General features: G+C 37.7%; 2 protein-coding genes across 2 annotated transcripts in view; both read left to right on the top strand.

Annotated features, from left to right (window-relative positions):
- Nucleotides 1-5,669, top strand: part of slc51a (solute carrier family 51 member A) — a 10,608-nt gene extending 4,939 nt beyond the window's left edge. The window contains exons 2-8 of the mRNA XM_088402577.1: nt 799-950; nt 1,571-1,644; nt 1,730-1,888; nt 2,406-2,517; nt 3,754-3,900; nt 3,981-4,086; nt 4,223-5,669. Coding sequence (XP_088258703.1) covers nt 799-950; nt 1,571-1,644; nt 1,730-1,888; nt 2,406-2,517; nt 3,754-3,900; nt 3,981-4,086; nt 4,223-4,371 — 899 coding nt within the window. The 3' untranslated portion in view covers nt 4,372-5,669. The remainder of the gene's footprint in view (nt 1-798; nt 951-1,570; nt 1,645-1,729; nt 1,889-2,405; nt 2,518-3,753; nt 3,901-3,980; nt 4,087-4,222) is intronic.
- Nucleotides 5,670-5,739: 70 nt separating this feature from the next.
- On the top strand, nt 5,740-16,600 carry pdk3a (pyruvate dehydrogenase kinase, isozyme 3a). Its single transcript, XM_088402246.1, has 11 exons — nt 5,740-6,077; nt 9,629-9,770; nt 9,952-10,023; nt 11,176-11,360; nt 11,439-11,528; nt 11,741-11,818; nt 12,564-12,640; nt 13,252-13,353; nt 13,420-13,527; nt 13,628-13,741; nt 14,736-16,600. The coding sequence occupies exons 1-11, from the start codon at nt 5,975-5,977 to the stop codon at nt 14,883-14,885; spliced, it is 1,221 nt and encodes a 406-aa protein (XP_088258372.1). The 5' UTR covers nt 5,740-5,974; the 3' UTR covers nt 14,886-16,600.
- The last annotated feature ends 363 nt before the right edge of the window (nt 16,601-16,963 follow it).

Genomic DNA, 16,963 nt, shown 5'->3' with positions numbered 1-16,963 from the left:
GAATGGTTTTGTTTTTAACCTCAGTCAGATTGTAGATTGCGCAACGCGTTTTTTTTTTTTTTTGTTGACGTCCAAGACATAGATTTGCTATAGTGAAAAGTCCCCTGCTGGAAATATGATTTCGTTGTTGAGTAGTTCTACTGTATTGGTATACTGTACCATGCAAGCCAACAATTGTACCAAGAGAACAATATGGCTGCCCAAACCATTTCTGAGCCTCCCCCGTGCTTCACCGTGTGGAGGAGACAGTTTGGTCATGAATATAAAGAAAACACATTGAATAAGGTGTGTCCAAAACTTACTATTGTCTGTATTGAATTTTTCCAGCTTACAAATAACAGTACTATCAAATAACCTTCAGGAAAATAATTGGTTCACCCCAAATAATGGCCATTTTGTAGAGACTCCCAATTAGCATGAGTTTGAATGTTATTAGTTTATCCAGAACACAACCACATCCCCAGGTCAAAGATTTACTAATTTAATTTACTCTAGCTAAAACATTTTTTGCAGATGTGTTTTTATATTTTTTTTTATTGTCATATAATTGGTTTTATATTATTAAACTTTAATGTGAACATTGGTTTGTAAATGTTTCAAATTCATTGCACAGATGAATATTTGTAATACAATGATGATTCTCTGCACTTGTCAAGGTGAATTTTTCATGTTTCATTAGAATGTGCAGGACGTACATGTTGTTTCCTGTCAGGAGGTTTAATACTATCATTTGCTGTCTTGTTATTGTGTCTATGATGTAAAGATGACTAATGCGTTGTGTGATTTGTTTCCCCGCAGAGTTAGACCTCTTCGGCATCATCTTGTACTCTATCCTTACATTCATGGCAGCCACGTCCATGCTGATCTTTATTGAGGAGTGTGTTTATATTTATAAGAAAGTACCAGCCAATAAGAAGAGCATCATCATATGGGTGAATGGCGCAGCACCGGTAAGAATGATACATTTGGATTGATGGCAGTGTGATGAAAAAAAAATGCTTTTAAATCCTTTTCTTCCATTACTTATTTGATCTGTCAGTGCCTCATTCTTTCCTAAATTGTGAATTAAATTAACTTCTTTGTTCACGTATGTGCTATCTTTTAATGTAAATTGAAACACAAAGAAAATGAAAAATGAAAGACAGTAAATTTTTTCATCTGCTTGGTAAAAATAATAATACATATACACATAATATATTGTGTTTGTGTGTGCGCGTGTGTGTGTGTGTGTGTGTGTATAGGTTGGGGTTAGGGTTTCATTTTTTTGTAGTGTATGTTTCATTGCTATACTGTGGGGCAAGAAAAAAAGCAAGAAAAAAAATGTCCGCCTCTTGAGATGGAAAAACATAAATGGATTTTGCTGCTTGATTCATATAGAACATATTGTAAGGAAAAATTTGGCGTTGACTTCCCCTTTAAAACTGATCTTCAAATATGTCTTTGAAAACCATATGTGAGTAGTGTATTTCACTTGTTACCCTTGCTTTATAAAACAATGATGTTGGAAGATGAATTCGATGCTCCAAAAAATACAAATGAATAAACTATTTTTTAAAATATACTTTTGAAGGTGATCGGCACCATGTCCTGTCTGGGAATGTGGATCCCCAGAGCCACCATGTTTACCGACATGACCTCGGCCTGGTGAGTGACTTTACCATCCTTTGCTTCCTTTGAACCATTATCAGCCTCTTCCCTGCCACTCCTCCGCGTCGTCTTTTCATTTCAGCTACTTTGCCATCGTGGTCTTCAAGTTCCTCATCCTAATGATAGAAGAGGTGGGCGGCGACGAGGCGTTCCTGCGGCGGGCGACGAGACACAAATTGAAGATTAGCACGGGGCCATGCTGCTGCTGTTGCCTCTGTCTGCCATATGTAGCCATCACACGGTAAACACTCCACTGAAGGATGCGATTCTAATGCTTTTTGGACTCTGGTTGAATCTATAGAAGAACCTTTCTGTGTAACACTGTTGCGCAATCCCTTTATCATAAAGGCGGTAATTGAAACCTCATGCGGTTATAATGAAGCACAGAGCTGTACAAACTCCACGTGTGCACGAGAGACAGTATGGAGGGCTTTTTTTTTTCTTTTTTGGGAGAGTTCTGTTTGTTCGGCACATGCAGTCATTGGAAGACAGGTTAAGCACACTCTTGGCCGTTCAACTTTTACTGGCGAGGCAGCACTTGTATGCAACACAGTTGAAAGTTCACACGGATTTTTCCGTACTCCGTCCTCACGTGGCGGCAACAGCAAAGACAAATGGCTCCTGATGCAACTTGTCAGGATACAGTGAGAGCAATGTAAACGGTGGTAGATGGGAATGGGAGGTTATCAAGCATGTTTTAATCTTGTATTTGTGTTCGTCGCTGGGGAAAAGAATGACCTAAGTTTCCTCTGTTGCAGGCGTTCTCTTTTCCTACTCAAACTTGGCTCCTTTCAGTTTGCTCTGCTCAAAGTTGTCTTCACTATCCTCTCCATCGTCCTGTGGACCAATGGAACATTTGACTTGGCGGATGTGAGTTGATCAGCTTGATGCCTGTACTGATTACTGATGGCAAACACATTGCAAACAGTGAAAGATAGAAGCATTACTTGTATATTTGATTCATATTACATCACTCTCTTCAATTGGTTAAAAAATGAAAGGTCTTAAGTAGGGCTTGCGAGATCAATTTAAAATGCCTTGCATTTTGGACAGATGGATTTCTCATTAAGTCACTGAATTATTGACATTAATATTCAGTATGAAAATAAATAAGTTTTGCTCTGATTGGATCGCTGTTGTCCTGAATTTGAAGATGGAAAACAGCTTTCCTACAGTTGATAGTTATAGATATAGCACCAATTTGAGGTTTGAAGGCAAATTAATATTCATCCATCCATCTATCCATTCATTCTTTTTAGCTGCTTATCCTCGCTAGGGTCAGTGGCCTCAAATACATTACGACACCAAGGCATTCAAGCTTTATTAACTTGTGAAAATATGCAGCTCTGAAACGAAAGACATTCATGTCATAAATCATCATACTGTAGGCATCATAATGTTGGAGGTGTTATCGGAGCGAAAGGTGCCTACTTTGACAAATCCAAAGGATAAATTATTCTGTTTTAATGTGCATTTTTATTTTATTTTTATTATAATTATTTCAGCAATATTTTTTCATGACTTAAATATTAATCTACAGTTCAGTTTTGTTTTTTTTTGTTTTTTTTTGTTTTTGTGAAGAAAAAAAAAACTGAGTTAGCGGGTATTTCCAAATTTTTGACTGGTACTGTATCCCTGCATCATTTGGCTGTCGTTCTGTATCTGGTCTCACTATTATTGTCAAGCAAAATTCACCAAGCGTTTGTGACTCAACACCTGCACATTGAAAGCCTGAATAGGCTCGCTTTACTTACAATATGTCATTCTTTATCACTATGAATATAGGTTTTTTTTTTTTTCAAAGAAAAAAATAAAGTCACGCATGAATCTGGTTGCTAAAGCAAAATGATGACTATAAATTGTGGATACTACTTATACGCATACTTTTTGGTGATGATGACTGCAGATAATAAATGATAAATATGGTTAAGTATCGTTGTAAAATACAAAATCCTGTAATCCTGTAATGCATTTTTCACATTCAAATTACAATAACTTCCAAAAGTCTTGGTAATGATTTTATTTCATTTTTTTGTACTTGCTCATATGTTCCCTGTCCTGTTCTATCTTGTACTTGCTGCCACGCCCAATGTGTGACTGATTCAGCTGAGCATCACCGGCTCTGCGATATGGATCAATCCCTTTGTGGGAATCCTGACAATCATCGCTCTGTGGCCTGTGGCCATCACATTCATGCACCTCAGAATCACCCTACGCACCATAAAGATCATCCCCAAGTATGCCATGTACCAGGTAGGACTCAGGGGGTGGATCCATGCCCGATGCCATCACAATTGGATTGATAGCTCAAACGAGTGTTTACTTGTTCACAGCTCGTGCTGATCCTTAGCCAACTTCAGTCTGCCATCATCAACATCTTGGCTTTGAACGGAACCATCGCCTGCGCGCCGCCATTTTCTTCCGCTGCCAGAGGATACAGTGAGTCATCATCTTTTCTCCAGTCTTTTGTTCACTTGCTCCATCAGAAATGACTGTTTTACAGTCTTCACCCAACCTTTGACACTTGCTCATTAAAACACGCTAATCCTTGTGACGTTCATGTATGTCTCCATAGTGATGAGTCAGCAATTACTGATCTTGGAGATGTTCATCATCACGCTGGTAACACGTCTGCTGTATCGCCGTCTTTATGACCCACTGCCCGAGGAGGAGTGTGACGACAACGAGAACACTAAAATGGTTACTTTGGAGAAAGACGTATGAATAGGTTTTAAAGATTTTTGTATGTTTTATCCTCCTGCTTTGTGCATTTCATCAGGAGATTACAGGATGTTCAATTGACTGAGCAGACTCCTTTGGTGCACAAACTTTATGGAGTAATAACCTTGGCTGCCAATTTTCTGGTTTTGCTGTCATAAATCCTTGTGAAGTTATGCAAGACACTTTTGGCACAGCTACAATGTATTTGGAATCTCAGAGACATGTCTTTCCTTAATTTACAATTTTGAAGAGCGAAAGAATATTACTTTTTTGAATTTATGAAATCTTTTTGACTTGACGCAAGTTGCCAAGTTACTTAAATAGTTTGAAACGATCGGTTCAATTTTACCTCATGTTACATTTTACCTACAATAATATGAGTTTTAGCTCCTATTATATCACAGTGATCAACCTTTAACATTATTTCAGATTCCATTATATTCATAGAAATGCACAGGACACGATTTTTATTTGCAGTTCACAGCAAATATATATTGTCTTTTAGCATTCGCATTAATGAAGATAAACTTGTTTTTTTTTTAAAACATTTGTTTCGTTTCTTGCTGTACCTTGCACAAGACTAGTGACATTCCAAAGATGATGCTGCTCTGTTTTTCTGCTGCCTGCCTGTTGAGCTACTGCTATTTTTTCCCCACTAGGTGGCAGTAAAAACCTAATTCTGACGTTAGAGTAGTGGTAATAACATTTAAAATATTTGAATAAATGGAAAGAAATTAGAATTGTTTTGTCATAATTATAACTTATACATGATAAAAAAGAAAAACTTGAATTGGTTCAAATATTGTTTTGAATGTAACCATCTATACGTCACTTGCTTTTGAATGAAGTTGCTATTCTCCAATAGGATTCCTTGTTTTATCATTTCCTATAGCCAATCACGTTAGCGTGCTAGCATTCCCTATCATGCAAGGTTGACTCGTGACTTTCCAATGTTCGTACAATGCGTGCTTGCCGAAGTGCCTGACTAGAACGGAAATAAGGAAGCATTTTACAAAATAAACTCAACAATTGGTCGTACGCTTAAAAAAATAACTATACATTTACCAGTGTATTTAAAAATATAATGTTGAAACGACCATATTGTTTGTATTGCACAATTCTGTTAATTTGTTTAATTTTTCCTTTGTTTTTCTCTTGAAAATGAACAGTTTTGCATTAAGTTGTGACATATGAATTGTAAACATTGTAAATGCAACACTGTACATAGAACATACGTTTGGAGTCGTTTAAGATCTCAGTGTCATTTTAAGTGAAACAATAAATATCAACGTTGTATCAGAGTAACTTCCGCACTTGAGCATTATTTTGAAAACCAATATTGAGAGTTTGAGTTGAAGACTACAACTTGACGCTTATGTCGCTGGTCTGAAACGATAAACACTGTAAACACAGGAAGACCAATTGCAAGATTATTGCTTCAATATCAGCCATAAAACCGTATGGACAAGAAGCGGTCGCCTTGCTCCGTGTCGTACGGGTCGAGACCGATGTCTTCACCTCCGAGACGGACCGTCGACGCGAACTGTCAACATAAGCGGGGATGAATGGTGGTGGGTCTCGTGAGCGTCAACATTAACGCGTCAAAATGAGGCTGTTAAGGTCTCTGCTGAAGAACACCAACCCCAAAGTGGAATATTACTCCAGGTTCTCACCATCTCCGCTTTCCATCAAGCAATTTTTGGATTTCGGTAAGATGTCAGGTGGTATGCGTTGTTGTTACTGCAAATATATTTGCTCTGTCAAACTAGTCATGATCTTGCAGTTTTTGCAATTGTTCCCGTCTAAGTGTATATCATTGTGAAAGATACTACAGGTTGTGATGACACGTTCATGGTTCTGCATGACAGCTTTATGTTTAATAGAAATACAACTAGACTTTGTAACTTAAGTTTATATACACCACACTAATGAGAAGCATCACAAGAGCCGTATAAGGCAGTTGTATTTCAATTTTGATTGAATTATTATTTAGTTAATGTGTATTATGTTTTATATTTTGTCTATTGGCGCTAAACATCAAAGTTGCTAAAAATGTGTCACGATAACCTTTGTATTTTATAGGAGGTGCAGGTCGGAGTAAGTGCCTAAATTCTTTTGAACTAATTAGTGTCCATGCATATTATTGTAAAGAAGGATACATTCCAAAGCAGATTGCTTCATTTTTGGTCAAATTGATCAAAACTAACACTAATATTTAACTTTAACAAGTATGGTTGACTTACAATATTAGTCATGTCAAATAAATGCACATATGTATTAATTTTACTAAAATATGCCCATCACTTGCGAATGTAGTTATGTCTCTGAAAAATATATTCATATTCCATATATATAAGTATTTTTAGATACCTTTCATGTTCAATTTATTACAGAATTTTCAATACAGCCCATGTATTGGATGTCATGAGTGACACAAATGTTTTTGGTTAAATTACTATCATTTTTAGAAGTTTTACTGTGTGTCCTCCAAAATAATGTGAAGAAATAACTTTAACAATGCTGATCGCGCCCTAAATTTTGATCACATTTATCTACCCTATGAATTGTGTTTGTTCATCCAATTCACAATTTAAAACATTACATCATGAGATGTCATAATGAATAGCCAAATGGCTACACATATTTTTTTTACACTAATGCTGAGTCTGACACAATTTTTTTAACGCTAATGCTGAGTCTGACACTATTTCGAAAGACCTGAGGCTTGAAACTCAAGCAAACGGTTAACTGCAACACACAAGCACTTCTCTAAGCTTTCCCTTAATCCATGTGTGATTAAAAGTGGTCGTTTTACATTATGTCACATCTTGCAGCGGCACGGAAGGAAAGCTATCCTTATGTGTAACAAGCTTCTCAATTTGCCAAAAACAGGGCCAAAATGCACAGTGTTTTCTTTTTTTCTTTTATGATCAACAAGCCACATCCTCTCCGTCATTCTGCTGAATCAGAGGAAGCTGAGTGCAATAGTCTTTTGTTCTGTGATGTCATCGGGTTTCTCAAAGCAAATCACACATTTGTTGTTTCTTCAGTTGCAGACATAGAGCACAGCATCACCAGAAAAAAAGTGTTTACAAGAAATCCTTTGAAAGCGAAACATTTGCAGTGATTAAGCTCTTCCTGGAGTTTCCGAAAACATAAACTTCCCATGACTCCTCCTCCCCACTGAGTAATATAACAAGACTTGTTCAGTTTGATGGATCTTGATTTCAGATCCCCCAAAAGCTCTCTTTGTGACATGGTGTTCTCCTTTTCATTTGGTAAATAATTAATTGTGCGTTAAAGATAAAACATCCAAGCCGAAATTAAACATTTTCATTACAAGGGTTGAAAACAACATTGTGTTAAATAAGTTCAACTTTTACTTTGTCAAATGTCTCTTGTCCCCTAAAGTCCATCACACAGAGCGCCCATCATTTAGATTACTAGTTAACTTATGTTTTAAATATTTATAGTGCACCACTGCCTTTTGTTATATTACCCTTTAGACTTGATTCATTCAAGTGACATGATTGTGCATTGGGACCTTTAGACTTACTGGAGCATGCTTTCTATACACTTCAAGTGTGGTATTATAAAATAGTTTGCAGTCAAATGAAAAATTAAAATAATAACAATCCTACAACTATACAACTGTACAACTGTACAATCCTACCTATATGCAATCATACTGTACGTATCAAATTTGCAGGTCAGACATTTTTATACAAGATCTCATTCAATTTCTCTATCATTTTTATATTTTACTACATAATACTATATTTTAAAAACTCTTTTTGAGCACAGCTATTGATTCACATTTTTTCAGTTCTGTTTTATAGTTGTCACATTGAACAGATACACACATATTTGCTTTAGCAGGGAAGTGGCTGATGGCTATCAAGAAAAAAAAAAAAAAAAAAAACCTGCAGATAACCCACACTTTGCAATAAGCCGCAGGGCTAAAATTATTCTCTACAAAAATAATGAGTAAAAAGGTGTGGCTTATAGTCCCAAAAATATGGTAATATTGATTAATGACTTTGATCTAACCGCCCCGTTTTTAGCTCTTTTCAAATGAGACTAATTTTCCCCCCACTGACATTAATGCGTACTCTTTCGAGGTATTGATATAAAGTTTGATTAATATCTGGTGTTTTCATTTTTGCATCTAGTCTTTTATTTGCCAAAACAACCCCATTGCTTAATTTTAATCAACTACACCATGTTGCGACTGGATGTGGATCCCTTGCAGTCACTAGATGGTTTTGTTTTGTTTTCCTTCTTAGTGACCCTAATAAGACGCCTATAAAAAGGAAAAAGCAAATAAAAAGCAGTCCAAGACAGCTGTGAAATCTGCCGCGGAACTTCTCCGCCCCCTGCAGCCATGTATGGATGTGCTCTTATTGTCTCGACAAAATGTTTCCCTAGCGTTTGTAAGTTTGCTTTAATGCAGTCCCAGGGGGGCGAGGCTTAATAGTTAACATTTGTTGAATGTTTATTTTGTGCCTTTTATATTGCCTTTTTTCTTTTTTTAATGTTAAAAAGATTTCAATTTTAGGTATATTTACACATTTTTTTAAAGATCATGTTCTTTTTTACAGATACCATGCCAAGTGTGTGTGTGTGTGTGTGTGTGTGTGGGGGGGGGGGGGGGGGGGGGGGTCTCTTTGCTTTGGGAAGCGCAGCAAAAAATAACTGAGAAGTAGTGCATTAATGCAACCCACAAAACCTCAAAATGTGTTTGGATGCAGTATTTCTTCATAAACCATCATTCAAACATTTCCCTCTATCACCTTAAAAACTGCTAATTTTCCCCAATTTTTCTCACTTAATGTCAGGTTAAAAATGGACAAAGTTTCATATACAGTTATTTGTTGCACCTGATTTCCATCTGTTTTATCTGGCCTGTTAATTGATAATAAGAATTTTATTTTTCCAAGTATTGAAACTGGCACTGGCCTCAAAAAACCCATTGGAACATAATAATAAATAAAGTAAATAACAAATTAATATGCTTACAAAAATATTTTTAGGGACGCTAAATGATCTTAAAGCTCAGCTAGCGTTTGAGCACCCATAAAAAAGGTCTAAACACACAAATACTTTACTTAAGATATATTCATGAGAACGTGTTATAATGACCCTTGCAATTACATTGACTACACTATTTTGATTCTCTAATGAGTCTGGTGAAATTGTTTGATTGTCAAGTAGGATTTGGTATGAAGGTATGCCACCTTAATGACCCCTTGTGCTGCAGGGAGGGAGAATGCATGTGAGAAAACCTCGTACATGTTCCTGCGCAAGGAGCTGCCAGTGCGTCTGGCTAACACCATGCGAGAGGTCAACCTGCTGCCCGATAAGCTTCTCAGCCAGCCTTCCATTCGCCTGGTCCAAAAATGGTGAAATTGCAAATATATATCCTGTATTTGTAATCGTTTTTTTTCCTTTGGTGTATGTTTCCAATAGTTCAAAATGAATAGAATTTGTGATGAAGGTGTAATTTTTAATTGAAACTGTATATATGGGAGCCAATTGATAAGGTGTCAGATAACAGATGCCCTTTGTTGTCTATTTTATTAGGTACATGCAAAGCTTTGTGGAGCTGCTGGATTATGAGAACAGAAAGCCTGAGGATTCTCATGCTCTGAACGAGTGAGTGATACATGGATCTGTTCAAAAATTCATGCACGGTCAACTGTGCTTTAGGTCATAGACCAAAGTTGTTTGCGTTGTAGAAAATGAATGAATAAGTGTATGGCTGTGGGTCTGTCTCAAGGCTATTTACATTATAACAATGGTCATGTGATAAACAGCCTTTCGTGGCTGATAACAGCACGCAAGAATTTGGATAAAGAGCCCTTTTGGAATAGCAGTTTCTGAGCGTTACGCCACGTGTTACGTCTCTCCATGTGTGTGCCGAAAAATCGATTCACAAGAGAATCAACATTTTCATTTACCACCTTTCAGCATCAATATAAAATGTCCCAAAATCGGTTTTAGAACCAAAAAAAGGTAAAAATCCACTTCCTATTAGCTTCCACTGTGCACTGCGAAGGAAGAGACAACAAGATCACGTGACACAGCAAGGGCGTGCTGTCACCTCAAATTACACACCAAATAATGCACGGCTGTCAATGCAATATCTGTAGTACGCTTTTATTTTTAAGTTGGTCTTCTCCGAAGCCGTTGCTACCAGTTAGCTTTACGCCTCCAAGCATCTTCGTTTTATTGCCATCACCGCATCACTAGCCACTATCCACTATCAACACACCACTAATGAAAAAATCAAATTCAAACGCTGTTTAAAGATGTGAAGAAATCGCTAGTTCATTACGCTGCCATTGTACAATATGGCACACATCTTCAGTGTTAGCGCTAGCCGCTAACTCCATGGTGCATTCAAATGCAGTCGGACATTTTCAATCCAGAAAAAAGCTCCATCGATGCGTCCAATTTATATAACTTCGAATATGTATACCATGTGGGCTTTCTATCAATCTATAAATGCTGACAAACTGCAAATAAATAAAAATAACAATGGGGTTATTTTGGTAAATTAATACTTACAACAAATGGTGTTTTGTGAAAAAAAGCACTCGTAAAAAAATGACACTTTAATGTGTCCGTTAGTCATTTTGTCCAGCAAAGCAAACTAGTAGATCATGCCGATTATTTGCACATCTTCAGATTAAAGCCGAAATCATCGTCAATCAAATCATTTTGAATACAAAATTGATTCTGTATCAAAAATCTGAATTAAATCGAATCACGAGACTGTCAACCCTACTAATTTGTCTTCCTTAGCTTCCTGGAGTTGTTGATCGAGATCCGTAACCGTCACAACGACGTGGTTCCGACAATGGCGCAGGGCGTCATCGAGTACAAGGAGAAGTTTGGCTTTGACCCCTTCGTCAGCAGCAATATCCAATATTTCCTCGACCGCTTCTACACCAATCGCATCTCCTTCCGCATGCTCATCAATCAGCATAGTGAGTTTTAATGGAATGATTATGTTGGGGTTTTTTTTTTGCGTGTGGCTAATGCAACTAATTCATAACACCATCCAGCACTCCTGTTCGGGAATGACACCAACCCAGCTCATCCCAAACACATCGGCAGCATCGATCCCACCTGCTGTGTGGCTGAAGTTGTCAGTGGTGAGATTAAAAGAGCTTTTACCCCCAGCAACTTAAAAAAATATTATGTTAGTGGAAATATTTCTCTCATCCAGAATAGTTGCTGCAATTTATCTCTGCTAAATGGTTTGTTTACATAATACAGTACTAATGCACTGGTGGACATCATGCTGCGAGAATCCAAATGCTTTATTTTGTTTCTTTAACTATGTGGTTTTTGCTTCATCCGTCAGATGCGTATGACACTGCCAAAATGCTGTGTGAGAAGTACTACTTTGCTGCTCCTCAGCTCCTCGTTGAAGAATTTAACAGTAAGAGATTTCAAGGTTTTAAATTGAAATGTTTATTACTGTTTTTAACATCCCACATTAAAGGGTCTAGACATAGTTCTAAAAAAGTAGTTCTCAAAAGCACACCTGGGGGTACTTAAAGGTACTCCAGGGGCTACATGAGATTTTAAATTACGGTATATTTAAAAAGTTGCATCTATGCAAAAATCATTTGAAAATACATGTGCAATTATGTCAGAATTTCAGAAAAATATACATTAAAGTCATAAAAAGAATTTTATGATCTATAGGCTGTTCAAATATATCACGGCTTCCAAACTCAAGGCCCGGGGGGCAGATCCGGCCCACCACATCATTTTATATGGCCTGTGAAATGCGCATTATGACATCAGAGCTACTGGCTAAAATGGGGATTTTTTAAGTTTTCTTCAATTTTTACAAATTTCTTTGTTATCAATATCCCTTTTAAACAGTTTTTAGCAGCCTCTGATTTCAAAAAGCGTAAATGTGTGACAATCATACTTCAAATTTATTTGACTTCACAGTCATAGTGTCCCTCCAACAAAACAACACTACAGTGTGGCCCATTGTAAAGAATGAGTAGGACACCCCTGAATTACATTATCCAAAAAAATCCAGCCTCCCCTAACCCGAATGGAACATACTATATTTTGTTGACAAGAACTGCTAAGAGCCTGCATTTTTTTTTTCAAATTTTGTATGACCACCTTTAGTTGTTTTTCTTTTTTTTTTTTTTTTTTTTTAGTGAAGGGCCCCCAAAATTCCATCCAGGCCGTTTACGTGCCCTCTCATTTATTCCACATGCTGTTTGAGCTTTTCAAGGTCAGTAACGTTATAGTCGGGTGCACGATAATCTTGTGTGTTGCAAGTATGTGTGTGTGTGTGTGGGTGTGTGTGTGTGTGTGTGTGTGTGTGTGTGTGTGGGGGGGGGGGGGGGGGGGGCTTTGTAAAATATAATTGAAAAGCACTGTATCACACAGAGCCTGCCTTGTTTCTGCAGTTTGTCTCACCACAGAGCGAGAGATCGACTAGCTTGTTTGTTGGCTATAAGTTGCACTACATTCACATGCTCTTTTCATACTTGTCAAATGAAGGATGACTGAAAATTTTCGACCCTGTATGAAACACACCTGTTTTGTCTGCTAGCTGAGGACATGAGCGGTAAATCTTGCACCACATTAAAAGTGCGTCAAGCCATGACACATCTTGGAGCCACTTTTCAGAAGAAGAAAAAAAACATTTGTTCAGCTCAGGCTCAGTTGTCATGGATATGCAAATGTTGGAGGGGAGGCCCACAACATTACACATCAGTGATTTCTATCTCTGCGATAAGTCATGTGCATCCCTGCTTTTAATTTTCTAAATGTCATTACACTGCATGTGGAACTAACTCAAGAAGGAGCGTATTTAATTAACTCACTTTTTATTTCTAGAATTCAATGAGAGCCACAGTCGAGCTTCATGAGAACAGCAGCGAAGGATTACCACCCGTTAAAGCAAAAGTCACTCTTGGTAAAGAGGATCTGTCCATAAAGGTATTTCACACTCGTACCTGCGTGGTTCTTATCTCTGTGGTAAAATGCCTTTTGTGTGTTTTCCAGATTAGTGACAGAGGAGGAGGAGTTCCTCTGAGGAAGATCGACCGCCTTTTCAACTACATGTACTCCACTGCCCCGACACCCAGCCTGGAGCCAGGCGCTGTTCCACTGGTACTCACAGTATTTTGAAATGATACTAGCATTAACATTTTTTCGGCTTTTGTTCTGTGAGCTATTGTCCCATGTGGCTAATGAAACAACCTGCTTTCAGGCTGGTTTTGGCTACGGTTTACCCATTTCAAGGCTCTATGCTCGATACTTCCAAGGAGATCTGAAGCTCTACTCCATGGAGGGTGTGGGAACTGATGCTGTAATATATTTGAAGGTAAACAATGGATAGTATAATGCAGTAAATTTCCAATTTTAGTCCTTATACCGCGTAGTGGTTTATATACAGTCTGTGTTTGCATGGAGCTCATCTTTAATATCACTGTTTACATGTATTCAATGCCTGAACTAATCCATGTGTGTACATGTCCAAAAGTTTGTCAACATCAGGAAGTGACAACACAGAAGTAAATATTGTTCAATTACACAAATATTGATTGTTACAGTTCACCGGTATTGACCCCTGTTCTATTGGTTTTAAATGTAAGTAACATTGGCAACACTCAATTTTGATAGTTAAAAAAAAAACACATCCTTTGTTTTGGGTGGAGTGGAGAGAGGGGGTGTCTCATACGTGCTATTTTTAGAACAAAGACTTCATAGAGTGTTTTTTGGTCGCTCCTTAGAATAGTCAGCTATAGTTTCAACACCTTTTGTTGTTAGTCAGCAGGGTTAAAGAAAAATGACATGCATACCGTAGAAACACTTCTAAAATCATTACACCACGGTAGTATGAATTGTGTTTTTTTTTTCCCCAGTAAGCGCAACATTGCTAATAAACAGGAAACACTTCGTTTTTCATAGATGACAATTTGGAACGAAATGAGCCAAGAATAGAGCCACACTCAAATAGAAGCTAATAATGTTAGACCATCAATCATTCAGATTCCATTGTAATACATAAACAAAGTAAGACATCTTTGATCTTACTGACTAAAGCCACCCTTACATCTCCCCCATTGCATTACTGTACAATTTTTCATGGAACAACACTAAGAAACACCACTTTGCTGCAATGGGAATTAGTCCGTGTAGAACTTGCATAATCTTTAAAATTTACCGTCCCTCTAAGTACACAGCTGCTAAAAACAAAAGTGAGTACGCCCCTGAGTAAAAAGTGAGTAAAAACCCATACATTTTTGCAAGTAGAAGAAGTGACTGCATTTTCAAAAGTTCACATCATTCCTCGTGTGTTGCTCATCTCTGCGAAGGCCCTGTCGAGTGAGTCCTTTGAACGTCTTCCTGTCTTCAACAAATCCGCGTGGCGACACTACACCACCAGCCCCGAAGCGGACGACTGGAGCAACCCCAGCAAGGAACCGCGTGACGCCAGCAAGTCCAAATACAAAACCAACAGATAACTCATCACACTCCTTTGCAAATGACCAGAAAAGCATCACAATGTCTTTATATAGCGGTGGAAAGTAGAGTTGACAGTAGAACTGCAACCATAACTCAAATGTCCTTTTGTGTTTCGATAACTCCGTTTATCTAGAATCTGCGATGTTCGTTCAAATGTCCTTTGTTGTTTCTCGTGCTGCTTCGCCTACCTCAGCTTGGCACATACTGTAGCCCCCTGTGCCTCAGTGAGTCATCAATATCCCTTCATTGTACAAAGGGCGTTTACCCTTCTCCCCTAACACCCTGGCTTCGGATTTCAGTGGTGTCGTCCTTTCTTCGGGAGATACTTTTGAACGTACGCGCAAGAAGGCCAGTGTGGTAATAGTAGATTCTTGTTTCAACCTGGCAGGAACGTTCATCAACAAAGACAGCATTCAGCATCACAGGTGTACTCCAGTGGTGGTCCGTGCATTTCACACTTAGGCCTTCAGTGATGTTCTACCTAGTCCTACCTACGCATTACTGGGCATTCCATCGCCTTAACTCTTTCAGTGCCATTCGTTATCTGAAAAGGCACATCTTTCAAGACCGACAGAATATTGTATTTTATGACTATGTACGTAGACATTGGTGATATACCATATAAAAGATTGAATTTCATTCTTTACCTGGAAAAATAAGTAAGATTCAATCTTTTTCCGTTCTTTGGTAATCACTCTTTGAAAATAGATCATTTGAGTGTCACAACAGTGACTTTGACACAAAACGTTTTTTTAAGAGCATCTGAAACACCTCAACAGTTCTCCCCTTTGATGAAATATGAACAAAAACTGTGAAATTGTGTTTTGATGGCAAAATGACAGCTGTTTATATAACTACATTACAACAGTGCTTGATTGGCATAATATTAAGGGGAGCGCTGGCCACGAGTATTATATATCCACTCATTGGAAAATAATAAATAAATAACAGGTGATAAGAATTCTTGTCACTGCACACAACATGATGAAAACTCTCATCCATGGCACTGAAAGAGTTAATCGTGTACAGGGTATGTTCCGGACCATTTAAACATCGCCCACATCAGCAATTAAAACTTATCACTTCGTGATACGTGATATCTATTTATTGAATAGGAGCGAAATGAAATTACAAAAACATTAAAAATGAAAAAAAAATGCTTTCACTCACCAAATGGCTGCCCCTCCTTAACACCTATTTAAGCATAAAAAGCATTCTTCTTTCTTTCCTCAAGAAGACTTCAATGACTTGGTTGATGTTTTCCTCTCCTTCAGCCATTGTGGGTTAAAAAAACGAGTACCGGTAGATATATTTGATTTTTCTGCTAATGATCCCTGGTTCTGGCTCTGGTGTTTTTTTACACCATTAATGCAGATCAAACCAAGCTACTCCGTGTAGCTTGGTTGCTCTGCACAGCACTGCCTCTCATCCAATCACAGGGCGCGTACACGTCACACGTACACGTCATAAGGCCTTCTTGCCGGCCTTACTGTCGCAAGCTTGTGATCTGATTGGCTATCCCAACTATCTATCTACTATATGTTCCCATTCATTGACAGTGCACAGACGCTGGCACTGTTGATTCTGAAGGCCTTGGGCAGATTTCATACAGCCGAGTGACACAAGTTAACTGAATTCTGATTGGATATTGACTCTAACCTAAAAATAGATGATGAAGAATTATGTGTGTGTGTGTGTGTGTGTGGGTGTTTGTGTATATATATATATATATATATATATATATATATATATATATATATATATATATATATATATATATATATATATATATATATATATATATATATATATATATATATAAAATGAAATAGACTTTTATTATTTTTATGATAATATGTCAGGTTGGGTTAGGCCTGCAGAGAAGGCCTTGCTGGCCCTGAGGGCCCACCACTGGTATACTCATATAAAGCCTTACTACTGAATTTTATTTTGGATGTTTTAGGTTTAGAATCCCTCAACATCCTATTGCAATGTTGTTGGGGTAGTCCTGTGTGCCAACCTTGCTTTGTGTGGTCATTTAGCAGATGTAAAAGACCGAAAGATGAAAGAGCATCCA

The sequence above is a fragment of the Hippichthys cyanospilos genome, chromosome 19 (assembly GCF_059441005.1).
Source record: "Hippichthys cyanospilos isolate Australia breed blue-spotted pipefish chromosome 19, RoL_Hcya_1.0, whole genome shotgun sequence".
In the NCBI taxonomy this organism is placed as follows: Eukaryota; Metazoa; Chordata; class Actinopteri; order Syngnathiformes; family Syngnathidae; genus Hippichthys; species Hippichthys cyanospilos.
Note: the sequence above shows the minus strand (reverse complement) of the source record. Positions and strands in the feature narration are given on the sequence as shown.